The 17687-nt window shown below is 35.5% G+C and overlaps 1 protein-coding gene across 3 annotated transcripts in view; it reads left to right on the top strand.

The window, feature by feature from the left end:
- LOC112050257 (sodium- and chloride-dependent transporter XTRP3) overlaps window positions 1–17687 on the top strand; it is a 47343-nt gene that overhangs the window by 13230 nt on the left and 16426 nt on the right. For all 3 annotated transcript variants that reach the window (XM_024088478.2, XM_024088480.2, XM_024088479.2), the window contains exons 2-10: window positions 2804–3593; window positions 9463–9695; window positions 10022–10252; window positions 10442–10552; window positions 11060–11301; window positions 15570–15720; window positions 16015–16216; window positions 16660–16819; window positions 17146–17308. In XM_024088478.2, coding sequence (XP_023944246.2) covers window positions 3329–3593; window positions 9463–9695; window positions 10022–10252; window positions 10442–10552; window positions 11060–11301; window positions 15570–15720; window positions 16015–16216; window positions 16660–16819; window positions 17146–17308 — 1758 coding nt within the window. In that variant the 5' untranslated portion in view covers window positions 2804–3328. The remainder of the gene's footprint in view (window positions 1–2803; window positions 3594–9462; window positions 9696–10021; window positions 10253–10441; window positions 10553–11059; window positions 11302–15569; window positions 15721–16014; window positions 16217–16659; window positions 16820–17145; window positions 17309–17687) is intronic.

Genomic DNA, 17687 nt, shown 5'->3' with positions numbered 1-17687 from the left:
CGTTAATGGAATTTCAAAATGATGTTGGCGACGTGCCAGCCGCTGCCGCATACAACCGCTTTATGCTTTCAGCGCTTTAGGAGCTGAGTGGACGGCAAATTTTAAACTTCAAAACCTATTTCACAGTTCAAAAACTAATAAATGTTGTTTTTACCCAACTACCGATGGAGATTTATTTATGCTATCTATGTATGTATGTGAGCCGTGATAGTCCAGTGTATATGACCTCTGCCTCCGACTCCGGAGAGCGTAGGTTCGAATCCTGTCCGGACCACCTCCAACTTTTCAATTGTGTGCATTTTAAGAAATTAAATATCACGTGTCTCAAACGGAGAAAGATAACATCGTGAGAAAACCTGCACACCAGAAAATTTTCTTAATTCTGTGCGTGTGTGTAGTCTGCCAATCCGCATTGGGCGAGCGTGGTGGACTATTGGCCTAACCCTTCTCATTCTGAGAGGAGACTCGTGCTTAGCAGTGAGCCGAATATGGGTTGATAACGATGTATGTAGATATTTATTTATACTTTATTGCGTTAAATAAAATTAAACAAAGTTTTGGAAAATACTTATATACACCGCGCTACGTTATTCGTCTTAAACCAAAATCCCACATAATGTACCCAATGTCTATTATCCATCAGTGTTATTAAAAAAAAAAACAAAGTACAATTCAAGGAGTTACAATTGTAATAAACTTTCAAAAATCGATTATTTTAACACATCCTGTATTTTCAAACATCTACCTACCTCCTCGCCGCAGTCACGTCGGCAGCCCGTCGGTCCCTTTGAGCTTTGAGGTCATTCACTTTATTTCTTTAAATTAAATTTTATTTTATTTACGGGTGTTAACCCGTACTAGACCTGTGTCGATCGCGATTGATCGAATCTCTGATACCCGATCAGTACTTGTGCGTGAGCGAGTGACGCGGCCGTCAGCGCCTTAAATAATCTGCGAACGATTTTTGTTCACCACACTGAATTGGACTTGTAACAATTATCTGGATCGAATACTCGTCGGTCAGTCGTACAACATCACTCTACAGAATAGCAACCTAAAATCCGATCAGTTCGGAATTTTAACGGCCTTCGTGGCGCAGTGGTGTGCGCGGTGGATTTACAAGACGGAGGTCCTGGGTTCGAACCTCGGTTGGGCCGATTGAGGTTTTGGTCCAGGCCTGGCTGGTGGGAGACTTCGATCGTGGCTCGTTACCACCCTACCGACAAAGACGTACCGCCAAGCCGTGGATTCAAATACTCCCCCTAATAAGTTAGTCCGTTTCCATTTCAGATTGCATAATCACTTACTACACTACCGTCAGGTGAAATTGTAGTCGATGGATAACTTGTAACGAATAAGAAAAGGGTTCCGATTCATGTTCTACGGATGTTCAGTTTAAGACTCAAGTAACTACATACTTTAAGTCGAGTTTTAACGATACACAAAACACGAAAGACCCGTGACCCGAATGATCGAATTATTAAGACCCAACCAATCACCTTGCGTTATAAGAAACGATCGAAAGATACATTTCTTACCTGTACCTATTTTTGGACATTGCCGACAATAGTTACGGGTTAGGCGGCGAGCGGCGTTATCAAAAAGGAAACCGCAAAAGACTAGGGCTTGCTATTTTTTGAAATATCGGATTCTCGATATATCGATAATTTCAAAATAATTTTTTCGGCTAAATGAAAACTTTTAACAATTAAGTATTTATTAAACTTCACTATTTTTTTATGTAACTAAATTGACAAGTAAATTAATACGATTAAACATGTTTAAAGTTTTGTCTGAGGGTAAAGTAGTGTACACTATCTGAATACATTATGTTTTACTTATTTCAGTGACATTTTCGATAAAATGCAATTAAATAAACTAAAATATGAAAAACGTAATAAAGTATAAATAAAGTAAAGTAGATTATGTTTGATAATGTTTTAGTTTAAATAATTTAAAAAATTAAAACTTGTTAAAAATATCTAGTATCGATATCTACGTTTCAATATCGAACTATCGATATATCGTCCATAAAAATATTAGTAATGAATACTTATCGCTATTAAGTGATAATATCGATATTTTGATATATCGATATTTTATTAACAGCCCTAGTAAAGACACTGCCGCCGACTAGGTGTATCAAAAATAGTAGGTATGTAGGTATTAAACAACAAAATTTCTGAAACTAGGTTAAAGTTCATTAACTTCTTCTTTCCAAACACAATGAAACAGGATGTTCTGAAGATTTTCATCAATTTTAATTTTTTTTTTTCGATAGCGTGTGAATGTGCTTCAGCTTATTTTTAATATTACTATAGAGTTTCTCGTAATGGATACATACATGTCGCGGCGGATTATAGACGCGGCCGGTAGCACGGTGTATAAGGAAGAGGTTCTCAATTTGACGCGTATGTTTTTTTTTCATATTGTCTGCGGATTGGCAGACTTCACACACCTAGAGGTTTCCTCACGATGTTTTCCTTCACCGTTTGAGACACGTGATGTTTAATTTCTTAAAATGCATACAACTGAAAGTATGCTACATGCTCCGGACCGGATACAAACCTACCCTCCGAATCGAAGGCAGAGGTCATTTCCACTGGGCTATCACGGCTTTCTTGTATAATTATGTTACCTAAATGATGGCTCTACTGGACAACATTTTTTCCCCTCCTTCGCCAAATTGGAGACACGTCAAGCTGAGAATCAACCCGGGACAACCCAATTAAAGAAAGCATTGTATAAGTGTATCTATGCGTCAGAGTTGTATGTGACTAATGAACGAATCTCTTTGTTCCAGATCATCAGTCACTCAAGTAGATCAAGATGGGCGTTCTGGGGAACTAGCCGCTCCGTTAATGCTAATCGCTTGAGAGCCATGTTCGTTTAGCTATTAGTACATATAACGCTCATATATGCACAGAGAGGCTTTGTACGTATTCCGAGATTCGCTAAAATTACGTCAAAAACTCCTCCAAAGGACCACCACGTATTTTAAAGTGGTAGAATTCGTGAAGAAAGACGCCATACGATACTTCACGTATGATTACGAGATCCACCAAACATAAATCCAAATAAATATTATGAACATATTCATAGGTAACGATTACCATTCGAAGAACCTCGTCAAATTGAAAATTTGATTCACACATTCAACAATTACTTTTAGTCAATTGACAATAATTTTATTAAGGTGATAATTAATTTATAATTTACTTAATTATTGATAAAAATCTACTCATTCAACAATAATAGGACGTAAGTCGCTTCGTTAATTAAAAAAACACACCCATAGACAAGGCATTCTAAATTTGAAATAAAAAAAATGGCGGCGAAGGCTGAACCTATTGGTCCACTTAATGGCCATGAACTGGCGCCATTAAATACAAGGGCGGATGGGTCAGAAAGGCCTCATGGAGTGACCATCGTGCTGCAAGGATCTAGATCAAACTCCTTGCAGAGAGATGCTCCGGGAGAGGACAGAGCAGCTTGGTCGGGAAAACTGCAGTTCTTTCTGTCTATTATTGGATATTCTGTGGGTTTGGGCAACATCTGGCGGTTCCCTTACCTGTGTCAGCAAAATGGTGGAGGTATTTATAAAGTTTGTTATTCTTTTTTTATCTAACGTATAATTGATTTAGGTAGCTACCAGCGGCGAAAAGTTCATGAAAACCGGGTTACCTATAAAAATTTATGCATATTCATTGTTGTACTGTATTTAGTTATATGAGAAACCGGAGTTTGTGTCACGCTGTATGAATTTATTTTTCTTTGGGACGGCTTACCTTCATCTAAATTCCATCAAACATATATTTTTACCAATCGCCAGATTTACGAATAATGGAATATTATATTATGCTATACTCGTATATTTCATTTTAGAAACATAGGTACATAAACAAGTTAAACGAAATCATTATTTCATAAACTATATGTGAACAGCAAAATCTAGGTCATAAATAGAAATGCGATGATTTTTATAGTAGACGATTTATTTTGGAAAATCTTAGACGTAAATCTTTTCAAAGAAATTACGTTTTATCGTTTACCTAAATATGAAAATATTAGAATCTCAAACTCAAACTGTAGTTTTTTATTTGGTCGAGTGTCAAATATTTATTGACACTCGACGTGTGTTAAGTAAACACAGTTTTACTTATAATATTTATTTCTTCAAATATTTGTAAATAAACTTTCTAAAAATTCATTCTTTAAAAATCCCGAATATTTTAATTTCTATAGTTTATTAAATCAAACAAGTTAAACGAAATGTTTATTTCATAAAATATTTGTGGACAGTAGAATGTAGGTCATCAGAAGGAATACGAACTGAACTAGAGTTTCAGATTATTTCAGTGAATCTAAATTTAGTGGTCGCGCGGGGCAGGGGTCGGTACCGCGGTATTGATTTTGATGCTACGAGTCTACGCCGTAGAGCTCGCTACGAACTTTCATGTTTGTTTCCGCCTACGATATTACTGGGACCCTAGAGATATCTATACTACTCAATAGCATTGGCGTGCACAGGATTTTTAACTAGGATATGCATAGATACAAAATGGTGCACAATAAAGGTTCGTAATGAGTTCTCAGCATAGACAACGCATTTTTGCATCTTTGGTGTGCACGCCGCTGCTCAATAGTTATCCTTACGAAGTACTCTCGCTGTATTCTAATACCTACTAATATTATAAATGCGAAACTTTGTATGGCAGTATGAAAAAAAAAATCAAAATTCATTTATTTCATATTAATTGATAATGAAATTCTAAAATTCATTTATTTCATTTAGGCTTAGTTTACAAGCACTTTTGAAATGTCAGGATTATGTCATAATTTAATTTAATCTAATGGTGGTAAAAATAGTCGAAAACTTAAAATTAAAGTTACGAGGGTTCCAAACCCACAACAAACTCAGCCAAGGTTTATTTTTTTTTGTTTATGTGTGATTATTTTTTTTTTTAGTTTTTGTGTGAATATGCCGCTTTGCTTCAATAACGTATTATTTAAAAAAAAAATATTTTAGACGAGGCTCTTTTTAAACTTTTCGTGGCAAAAAATTGTTTTTTATTTATTTAATTTTATTTATTTTAAATATTTAATTTAATTTAAAAAATTTAATTTAATTATAATACTTTAAAATACATTAGTTGGAACACGAACATTTTTTGCAAGTTAAAGAATTAGCCTCCTGTAAAATAGTGTTTTTCGAGATTTCGAGATATCACAAAAGTTGTTGAAGCAAAGAAGCGATATAGATGTTCTCTACTAACTACTGAATAGGTTTGGCTGAAAGGAGACACCCAGTCTCCATACAAACTCGGGCCCAAATTATGCGAATGATACAGAGCTGAAAATTGCCATAAATAAGGAGAATTTATGGAGCCAATTTTCTAAATAAATCTAAATTTGTAATTATTTATACTGACTGTCAATAATGTTTAATCAACTACCTTAACCTGTAATAAAAAAATAAAAAAAGGACATATAAAATTATAATTAAAGACTACGTCGTCGAATCGATGTTCATTGTACATTATACGAATCATCAAATCAAATCAAATCAATGAAATCAAAAATCATTTATTTCAAGTAGGCTCAGTTTACGAGGACTTTTGACACGTCAGTTGACTATTTGTAAGATTCTACCACCGGTTCGGAAGGCAGGTTCTGCTGAGAAGATACCGGCAAGAAACTCAACAGTTGCTCTTTTGAAAAAGTCATACAGTATTATAATTTACAATTGATAACAATTACAATTTCTTATAGCTTTATTTCCTGTGTGAAGGTGGAATGACAAATAAGAGTTCTTGTGGACTACGGAACCCTTATTTATTATTTATTATATGTAACTTAAGCTGCATCATGACTAAGTACTTAGTATAAACGGTCTATATTTGAAACTTTCAATACTTAATTTAATACTACCGAGGGTAGATACTTCCAGGACTTTCATAATGTAGGTAGTCCTAAAAGTTCGCAGGCATTAAGTATTGATACGGTGACCTTGGCATACCCCCAGTTGGCCCGGAATGTTGTATAACTTCGGCGTATCGAGGTGGCGTGTTGGGGTAATAAAAACGTTCACCGGTCTTATATTATTCATACTCCTACATGTTTTAGCGTCCCAATTCTGTAATAACATTTTACTTATACCTATCTTCGGCATATCTCGCCAAACTTACATGAATGCTGAATTTCTTATGACCTTTTCTCAGACTATAGTCGTAAAAGCATAATAATAAATTTAGTATAATTAAAAAAATTAGTATAATTCAGTCAATGGTCTTATAGCGAAAAGTTTCGACCAACATCTTAAGAAGCTTTCACTTAACTGTTGGATCAAGAATTAGATACAGAAGGCAGTTATTCTTGAGACGGCGCGTATTGTAAGTAGGTTCCTCACTCTTGACCCCTGACCACCGGTTGCTTGGGCACTCAAATGTCCCGCACCGGGTGGGTTTATTTTTTTATAATTTTTTAATAGTGTTTTGTATTATTATCACGTTTTTAGGTTCACTTTTAACCATGCCATTTATTTGATTAGATTGTGTACAAACTATCTCTATAATAGATAGGTTTGTGTATGTTAACCCTTAATAAGGCAAGGGGAATATATTTCCCACCACGAACCATTTTACTTTTTTTCCATTTTTATATTAAAGATAGCCCATAGAATTATCGCAAGCATACAGTACAGTTTCTTAGTAAACTGTGAACTAATTACCGTGCGACACTTAACAAAATATGGCGAACTTGAACTGATATATCAATGTTAAAAGTGCAGTGACGTGAAAATAGTAAAAATAACGGACGTTTTCGGTAGATGTAAAGAAAAAAAAATCAAATTGTTCTACTAAAAATCCTGTAAGTAGATTATGATTTCTGTATTATGTAACATTACTATCATACTATATGTGTATATTGGTTTTACGTCTTTATTAGTGTTCTTTACCCTCAAATTGTTGAAATTTATAAGTGGGAAAATAATTCCCATTGCCCGATTGCGTCTTGTTGATTTCTTATTCGGTATATATATATAAAATACTTAGTATGACTATGGGGGACAAAAAATAAAAATCTACTGAAAATAAAGCTAAAATTGGGGACATAGATTAATAAGGGACGTACATAATACTTATGCTACCATATGTTCCTCTTCATATTATTCTTATCATATTCTATAGCTATTTCTGATATTTTGGATATTTATTTCTAGATTTATAGACATAAATAAGGAAAACAAGAAAGTTGAGCAGTGGTCAGCTGATTTTAATCTACTTAAGCAAGAAAAGTCGGCTAATTTTGTCTAAAAAATAAGGGTTCTAATTTCGGCGTACCAGATGAGATCCTTCTCCTCAATGTTGGGGTTTATCTTCCTGAGGAAGGCATACCTACCAAAAGATGTCGTTTCTATAGCACAAAGAAGGAAGAGAAGAGAACTAAAATATTATACTGCACTTGTCAAGTTGTACTTTTTCAAATTGTTTTATGAAGCTCCTTCTCTTGAAGAATAGTTTTTTTTATATATTTTTAATAAAGTTGTTTTCAAATTAAGTGAGTAAATCTTTTTATAATAATATTTTTAAGTCGTTTTAGTTTAGTAATACAAACATACAAAAAATACTAAACCAACGAAGCCAGAGGCAAATACTAGTATATAAATAACAACAAAAATCCTGTAAAAGTTATAACCTAAACAGGCAAGGGGAATTATTTTCCCACTTTCAAATTCATTACACAGACATAATCGGGCAAAGGGAATATATTTCCCACTGAAAAATGGGGGTGTTCCCCCCTAATCCCCCTCTTTTTTAACTACTTTTTCGAAATCTACGGTATTGATTTCCTTAAATCCACCCTAAATTTCATTCTAGCTATGACACAGGCTCGCGCCTTATTAAGGGTTAAAGATTCCGTGGTAGTCCAGTGCATATGATCCGATTCCGGAGAGTGTGGGTTCGAATCCGGTCCGGGGCATGCACTTCCATCTTTTCAGTTGTGTGCATTATAAGAAATTAATTATCACGTGTCTCAAACGGTGAAGAAAAACATTGTAAGGAAACCTGCATACCAGAGAATTTTCTTAATTCTCTGCGTGTGTGAAGTCTGCCAAACCGCATTGGGCCAGCGTGGTGGATTATTGGCCTAACCCCTCTCATTCTAAGAGGAGACTCGAGCTCAGCAGTGAGCCGAATATTGGTTGATAACAATGTTATAGATTACTTACGCAAAAGTGATATTGAACCTGTATAATTTATGTTTTTCGTTTGTTCTGTAAAGTATGCTAAAGTATAGGCAAATGAAAAAACACAGATCGTGTGGGTGAGTTGAGTAACCGTATAATCGATATAACTCGTACGAGTGCTATCAATAAGTGAGTGTAAATAAAAGCGTAGCTCACACTCTCGGGGCATTACTCCCTGGAGAGTGCAGCAATAAGCTAAATAAATGCGCGGTCATTTTTTACCTACAGATAGCACATGATTACAAATATACTTGATGGAAAGGAATGATTAACCTTGGTTGGAATGCTTAATGCAATGCATCCTCATGCAAACCGTAGGCCTAAGGCCTAAGGCGTAGATACAAATCATTCGTTATCAACCCATATTCGACTCACTGCTGAGGTCGAATCTCCTCTCAGAATGAGAGGGGTTAGGCCAATAGTCCACCACACTGGCCCAATACGGATTGGCAGACTTCACACACTCAGAGAATTAAGAAAATTCTATGGTTTCCTCACGATGTTTTCCTTCACCGTTTGAGACACGTGACATTTAATTTCTTAAAATGCACACAACTGAAAAGTTGGTGGTGCATGCCCCGGACTGGATTCGAATCCTCATCTTCCGGAAACGGAGGCAGAGGTTATATCCACTGGGCTATCACTAACTCAAATCATCATTAGATATTCATTAGAGTATCATTAGTGTCAGAATTTTACATCTACCTGATCTAATAAGAAATATCGAAATAAACATTTCGTTAATGTGAACAACGTATTATGGATGTTCACATCGCTATTGTGTAGAGTTTTAATTGAAAAAGAAAAAACTAAATCAATATACGAGACGACTTTATTGTCCATCTGTCTACTTGTTAATATTCTTTCTGAATTCTTTCGGATTGGATGAAAATATCAAGTTGAAATCAATGTTTGATTGGCACGTTTTCAATCTGTTAAAGCTGTAAAAAAATAATGAATACTAGCAAAACTGTTTTGTATATCAATATAAATTTGTTATTCCGCAGCTGAACTATTATCGTAGTAAATTTCATACAAGCGTACGTACATACGTTACGTTATACTTTCAAATAAACATTTATTAGTGATACCTTTGTGATACTTTCTACCCTAAAAATTTGTCTGATATGTATTTTACATTTATTGCTGTCATGACATTTATTGTTATCATGCCATTTATTTCTATCATATCATAGGATCATGACTTTCAGGTGCGTTTCTCATCCCGTTCCTGATCATGTTGATCCTGGAAGGTATTCCACTCTTCCTGATTGAAATGGCAATTGGTCAGAAGATGCGGCTTGGCTCCCTTGGTGTCTGGAATACTATCCACCCATGGCTTGGCGGTATCGGCATAGCGAGCTGTGTTGTCACCCTGTTCGTCGCTTTGTACTACAACGTTATCATCACTTGGGTCTTCTTCTACCTCTTCAATAGTATTCGGGTAAGCTTCGTTAGCTTTCTAAGATATTCGATTTACATAAACCTAAAGCAATATTTTTATCCGACAGCAGCAAAGGCAAAAAGGCAAAATGGTGTAAACGGAATAATGTGTGCGCTAAAATTTATTCAAGACCCTCGAATGAGACATCAAAATAAAAAACTTCTAAAGGATGTTTAATTCATTCTTACACCTTGTCTATCACAACGAAAAGTACACTAATTTTTATTAAATTTACTTTCACATTCTGGGGATTTTTATTTCCTAATGTACTTCATTTCATTTAGTTGAATAAAAACTATAATTTGACGCGTTTTCTTTGGTTACAGTTAAGTGCAGATCAATTGCCCTGGGCACACTGTCCCCAAGACAATGGCACGGCTGAAGCTGAATGTACCAAAGCGTCTGCAACTGTTTACTATTGGTACAGAGAGGCTTTGGATGCGTCGCCCAGTATCGATCAACCCGGTGCACCGCGATGGTGGATTGTGCTTTATCTTCTGCTGGCTTGGATTATTGTCTTCTTCATCGTTATGAAGGGTATTCAAAGTAGTGGAAAGGTATTTAAATTAATATTTTTACATTAAACTGTTATTTTAAGAAGCTTACCATTGGTATAAACTTTTAACATAATTGGTCCTAAAGGCCATCCTTGAGGCACTCTCTTTAGTATTAGTTTTAACTACAAGGTTTATTGATATTTTTCGTTCGTTAAGAATTAGTAGTTTAGTTTCTTTTTTTCTTTTTAGGTCGTCTATTTCACATCTCTGTTTCCTTATGTGGTGCTTACAATATTCTTCGTCCGCGGAATAACTTTACCCGGTTCTGCGGATGGTATTATTCACATGTATAAACCTAAGGTAATTTTACGTTTATTACACAAAAGCCAGCAATATAAATAACAATAATCCATACATACCATACACATAGAATCTGAAGACTGATTCCGGCTGCGGTGCAAAAAAACAAATATCAATACCTCAAATAATCAAAAAAGCTATATGTTGGCAATAAATATATACGAGTACATAATATACTCGTAATATATAGGTAGAGATGAATACTGTCTACATCACATGTATTTTGTATGCTCTCGGTAAAAATACGTTACTGGTTATCAATCAATTACTCGTAGTTTGTCAAATATGACGTGTTTGATAAATTATATGTACGCAACCATTACGCAACTTAATTTAAAGCGATTATCAATCAATCAACATGATCTCAAAACTCATCAACAGACAGATTTCTCAATATTCGAATATTCACCGATTTTTATGACGAAATGTTCATATTAACTTTTTAATATTCCTTACACAAATTACCCAAAATATATAAATACCTCTAATTCATTTAATCTATTCCAGCTAAACAAGCTCCTCGACCCGACAGTATGGTTGGACGCAGCCACTCAAGTGTTTTACTCCTTCGGGCTCGCCTTCGGTTCTCTCATCGCTTTCGGCTCCTACAACACGCCCAACAACAACTGCGTGAGGGATGTGTTGCTGGTGTCCGTCTGTAACGCGCTCACCGCCATCTACGCCTCCGTGGTCATCTTCAGTATCCTCGGCTTCAAGGCTTTCACTATGGTCGAGAAGTGTATCACCAAGTGAGTGCTTATTAAAAAGAACATTACTTCTTCGATTCTCTCATCGCTTTCGGCTCCTATAACACGCCCATCAACAACTGCGTGAGGTATGAGTTGCTAGTCTCTGTCTTTAACGTGCTCACCGCTACCTTCGCCTCCGTGGTCATCTTTAGTATCCTCGGCTCCTCGTGTTCAGAGAGAACTAAAGCCTAGTGTGTAGGGAAAATCTATTAGCATCTCTTTATCAAAATCGAAATACTGCTAAAAGTGACGTTGGGACCTATGAGGTATACCTATAGGTTTTATAATACTAGTCCTAATGCCTTACCCTTAGTGACCACACTTGAAAGTACAAATGTCTGAATTCGGGGAAACCGATTATGTGTGAAGCATCTTTAGTACAACTGATAAAGCATATTAATAACTCGGTAAAACGGCAACACATATTTTATAATTAATAAACAAATGATTTTCACAAGTTTCACTCGAACATCAGCATCAAAGCATCTTGAAAATATGTTGCCTCGGCAATATTCTATCGCATTTGCAATTCAATTTTCAAGACATCTCGAATTTAAATCGACCCCGAGGCTTGGATTAACTTTTATTATAATAGGTATCTTTGGACCGCTGAGTTTTCCAGAACTTTATAAATTAGTTTTGACACTCGACGCCTGACGTCGCTCCTAAAAATAAATACACTAATTGCTTCCAAACACCCTAAAGAGTTGCCCTTTAACCTTGACCTTATGAAACGAATTCGCTATTTACGTTGAGTCATACCTAATTATTCACTTAGTGTTGTAAATTTATTATGAACAGATATGTATATTATATTATATCTGTAACAGTAAAAAATCCTATAGACAAAACTCTACGCACTGCTATAGTTGATGACGTAACTTCTAAAATATACAATAATGAACGTACTAATTAGAATTATTAGATTATTGGAAAAAAGTGATATCGTTATATTTCTATAATATCTTTAGTAGACATCTGATGCACTTAATTTTTCTTTGAATATAATTGTTCGTTCGGAAATCAGTAAGTAGGTAAATAAATGCAAGGCATCAAAAATGTAATTAAATTTCAAACGATCTATTAGTCCATACAAGTATATACAATACAGAATTCCTCGATTATACCTAATTAGTATTATCCTATTTCAGGGATGGGGTTTAAAAAAAAAAACATCAAACCTGCTGGAAGCATCCAGAATTTTGATCCATCGAGCTTTTCTAAGTTCAATACAGTGCACAGAATGCGATTCTCATGATACAGCTCAACACACAAAACTCCACACGGCCTCTGATCTAAAACGTTTAAACTAATTCACCACAGAAAACATATGTCATAACGCAAAGAATAATACGCCTTGAAATAAATTCCATCACATAGTCGTACAATCAAACACAAATGTTTTAATTTCAATTGGAAGATTTCATAGCTGACTTCATATGTACCTAATCATGACGACGGTAATCAATACAATGGCGTATTATACAACATCATTAAAACTTATCATCAATCAATAGAAATGGAGATGTTTCAATCATATTCCTTGTTCTGAAGGTCAGCACATTCAGGGGCACCTCTGTAAAGTTATTGATTGATATCTCGAGTTTCTTTGAATCGATTTGCATGCAATGGACACTTTCTATCTATTCAAATAAATAAAATTTAAGTGTCTGTTTGTAATTTTAAATTAACAGTTCTTCACTTAAAATGCATATGAAAGTGTAGGTACTGTGTACACTTACGGTACATTACGGTGTTTTTTGTTTGCTATTCTCTGAAAAAGCTATACTGGCATATACTTGTTGTTAAAGGAGTTAACATAGACTTTATTTTTTCCCGATTTTGCCATAGTTTTTATAGTGATAATAATTCTGAAGCTTCTACTGTATGGTTACAGTTGCAGCTTCAGAATTATTATCACCATCATCAGTCTTTTTCAATAGCTAATATATTGCTGGGCCTTTCTGTTTAAATGAGAGATGATTTGGAGCTCTAAGAACCACGCTATTCCATTGAGGATTGGCTTAGGGTGAAAATGATTTAGGGTGTGATTCCGCTATTCGACTATCCGACTCGTCGATGTAATATTCGCCTTTATCAAGTTCTATTACAATTTGAACTTTATTTCTATGGGATGCCAAACATAAAATGTCTCTTACAGAGATGATTCTAAGGAAACCAACGATGTCACAATGTTGTAACTTTATAGAATGCAGTGTTTGATTCCCTAATGATTACTGTTTTATCACCTACTGTCTATGTCTCCTATGTCTATGACCACAGATTATTGAACTAAATTCGTCTGAGGCATAAAAAATCGCTAACTTCTCAACTCCTGGCTGCTATGCTAAGAATTTCTTGGATATAATGAGGGTTGTCACACCTCAACATTTCATAGCACGAACCTGGATTCGAATGATGGCAATGAGGCAGTCGATACAAGTAGCTTAATCTCGAAATAATATTTCTTTATAGGTTATATTATATTATATTTGTTAAGTATGTTTAAAAGTCTCCGCGGTTATTTTCCGATGTTATACCTATATACCTTTCTATAGGTAGTAGGTATTCATTGTTTGTAGATACCAACATTTGCGATGTCGTCTCAACTTTAGTAAAGACGACAAGATGAACCGAGATTGGAAGAATGACAATGGAAGTCTATAATCACTGCCATCTCTTCATTTTCTATATTCATGCCTCTATTCATAAAGTTGTGGCCTTCGTCGGTTATCGCAATTGAGATTGAACGTGTGCATATTTTCTATTTATATAACACACCTCGTTACAATGTATTCACTCCATACAAAGGGCAAATCAATCCGAAGAAACTTGACGTACCTACTGAATTATAAAATCTAGAATGTACTAGCTGTGTCCTGCGGTATCACCCCCTTAGATCCCATATAATATCGGTCATCGGATATGTACCTACTATAATTAATCTATGTGCCCATCTGTTCAATCATAAACTTCAATTAAGTAACAATCATACACAAAAACATATTTAATTTTTAACCGACTTCCAAAAAGGAGGAGGTTCTACGTTCGGCTGTATGTATGTCCAGCGATAATTTCGTCATTTGAAATATTCTGCGCAATTTTCATAATTTTTCGTTTAGTATGAATTTCATTTCATCACAATACAGATAAAAGTCGTTCTCACGTTAAAGCGTGAATGGGGATCAAGTTTTAGTGTGCGCGAAAAGAAAATTGCGATTATTATGGAGATTTTTTTTTTTAATTTGGCTCTTTATGAATCTTACCTGCGCCTCCAGTAGCGTTCTTCTGGAAATTTTCGTACTAGATTTTGCAGCTGTTTAAACGATTTCGAACACGAAGTTTAGCAGTTCTCCATAGCTCGTCGGCCTTGTCTAATGCATTTTATAAGGCATGCACATTTTTAATATTTTATTTTCAACTGTCGAAATGCTTGCCGCCACCCCGTTTCGTAATCCATTATGTCTTCAAAGATTCCCTAACTAAATTTAAGGTCAAGAACATTAATAGGGAGCGTCAAAGAAGCAAAGCAAAGGTGCGGTGATGATGTAATCTATTTGGTTTTAACGGAAAGTGCCTACTTTGTCGCTGCCTGTCCTAATTTAGCAGTGTTTCAGCATTTGTCTAGCAGCAACATGGAAGATAATTTGTTTGTATTTCTAGGTGTGTACAAAATTTGTTCAGTAGGATAGGACATTTTGCTACAAATCGTTCAGTGTACCTACACTGGGACATAGGTTTTCAAATTTCAGTAACGAACCTAAGTATCGTTACATATTTTCGTCCAAAAATTTTCGGTGCCAGAAAGCGAAACAAAAGGCAATGGGAAATCTCAGAGCTGACCCTGAGTTTTCAAAATGCCTTTCGTTTCCATATTTATGGATCTGACTGATGAGTTTATTTGTTAAATTTGGGCCTTATAAGAATCATAATGGTTACAACTCACATAGCAGGTGTTCAAGAGAGATATGAGAAAGCTGACGTTAGTAGATCCGTAAAAGAATCGCATCTATCTTCTATTGATATCGCAACAAATTACAAAGCTAAAGTAGTTAAAACTGCAAAGTTGGCGAATAAAAATTAAACTGATATAAATAATTAACCAATCAAACTAATAAGACAGCTCTACACAAATCACTGTTTGGGATAAATTGAATCAAAAATACACCAAAAAATACGATGTAATTTTATCTAATGCCATAAAATTCGAGTATAAGTTTCACTCAAAGAATGAGTGGAAAAGTACTAAATAATTACTCTTGTTTCAGGGAAATAAAGATACTAGCGCTGCATCATATAAACGGATTCACTTTAAACTCCACTCAAGAATACTACGAAGCTCACTATCCATCTGTTAATAGCACCGTCACTGCTGCACTGAATCTCACTGGATGCTCCATGAGCAAGAATTTGGAAGAGGTACCCATTGTTATTATTACACCATAAGATAAGAGCTTCGATGTTACATGATGTTATGTAACCTTTACACACACTGGATTTTGCGTGATATTTTTCAGTTTTCATGAATTTTTCTATTTTATATGATGCTGCAAATATTCAATCTATTTGAAAACCTATTTATGTTGCTCGGAAGCTTAGTATTCAGAAAACCTACTATGCGCAACAGTGGTTGTAGAAAAGACGATAATTATTCTGTATTATTTATTATAAGTACCTTAAGATTCGTCAGTGTTGCTTTTCTGTTATTCTCAGGCTGCAGAAGGCACAGGCCTCGCTTTCATCGTCTTTACCCAAGCCATCCTCAAGTTGACTCCCGCTCCGTTCTGGTCTATCATTTTCTTCCTCATGCTCCTGTCCTTGGGCCTCGGAAGTCAGATCGGCATCATGGAAGGCATGCTGTGCACTATCTTCGATATCGACTTCTTCAAGAGATTCAGCAAGCCTGTTATCACTGGTAAGTCACTGTACTAATGATAAAACAATTTTCAAGTTAATAATTATGAAAGTAGCTGCAAATTTACTAATTGTTTCATTTATTTTGAAGTGTCTTGTTTTGTCTTTTTAAAGGTCTTGTATTAGCTCTACTTTGTCATAGTTATCTGCAGGATAAATAGTATTAGCGATTTTTCCACTAAATTGTCTAGCAATTTCCTAAATATTTCAATGAAAAACACTTGGCGTCACAAATGTCCATCCATTAAATTGATTATTTATTTATTTAACCTAAGTAATTAATAAATGTCAACCTGTTAATGTAAAGAGTTTCTTTCTTAGTATTTAGCTATCTAACATGAATTTCTTGGATCTTTCAGAATGATTGTTTTTTATAACGCATTTATCTAGCCAGAAATCAAATTATTCTTTATTTATTTATTATATTACGTTACCTTATCGTAGGTGCTGTCTGTACGTTCTGTTTCTTCGTTGGGCTCATCTTCACCACCGGCGCTGGCGAGTACTGGCTCAAGATGTTTGACTCCTTCGCCGGCACCATCGGTCTCGTGGTCGTGGCTCTGCTTGAAATGGTCTCTGTCATCTACATCTACGGTCACGAGAGGTATCTTATTATGTACAATGACCATTTTCTATGAAGCATCTAATGCTTAACCATCAATTTAAGCCTGCCTTTATAAAGCCTTTATAAAAAAATGTCATATTTAGGTTAGGTTTAGGTTCTTATCTATGCTGCCATTTACAGATTTTTGAAACTACTAGTAGATGGCGTTCTTAGAGAACTTTGAAACAATACCTCTTTGTACTGTTCAATACCTGTAGCGACACAGTTAAGCCCGAGACACATAGATGGCGCTTTGTTTTTTATTTTTGAAACAAGGTTTACGTTGAGTTTTAAGTCTAAAGTACATGGGTTTGTTTATTGTTTAGGTTCACGAATGACATCTACGAGATGACCGGCTACCGCCCGGGCTGGTACTGGCAGGTGACCTGGCGTTACGTGGGCCCCTTCATCGTCTCCTGTATTCTGCTATCTTCTCTCATCTTCATGCTGCTCTACCCTCCTACTTACGGCGCTTGGAATGCTGAAGAGGTAAGACTTACTTATCATCACGCCTTATTTCCGTAGGGGTAGCAAAGTCAACGTCCTTCCACTTTATACGATCCTGGTATATTTCCCTTGTTCCTTACATCGTCGTCATCAACGCATATTCGGCTCACTGCTGAGCTCGAGTCTCCTCTCAGAATGAGAGGGGTAAGGCCAGAGGGGTAATAGTCCACCACGCTGGCCCAATGCTGATTGGCAGACTTCACACACACAGAGAATTAAGATAATTCTCTGGTATGCAGGTTTCCTCACGATGTTTCTTACATGATTTTCATCAATTATTCAGTAGTTTTTGCATGAAAGAGTAACGAACATCTATGTGGTCCATATGCCATCCACAATACCTTACGAGTTTATAATATTA

Source organism: Bicyclus anynana, chromosome 2 (genome assembly GCF_947172395.1).
Source record: "Bicyclus anynana chromosome 2, ilBicAnyn1.1, whole genome shotgun sequence".
Classification (NCBI taxonomy): domain Eukaryota; kingdom Metazoa; phylum Arthropoda; class Insecta; order Lepidoptera; family Nymphalidae; genus Bicyclus; species Bicyclus anynana.
This window is presented reverse-complemented; position numbering and strand designations above follow the sequence as displayed.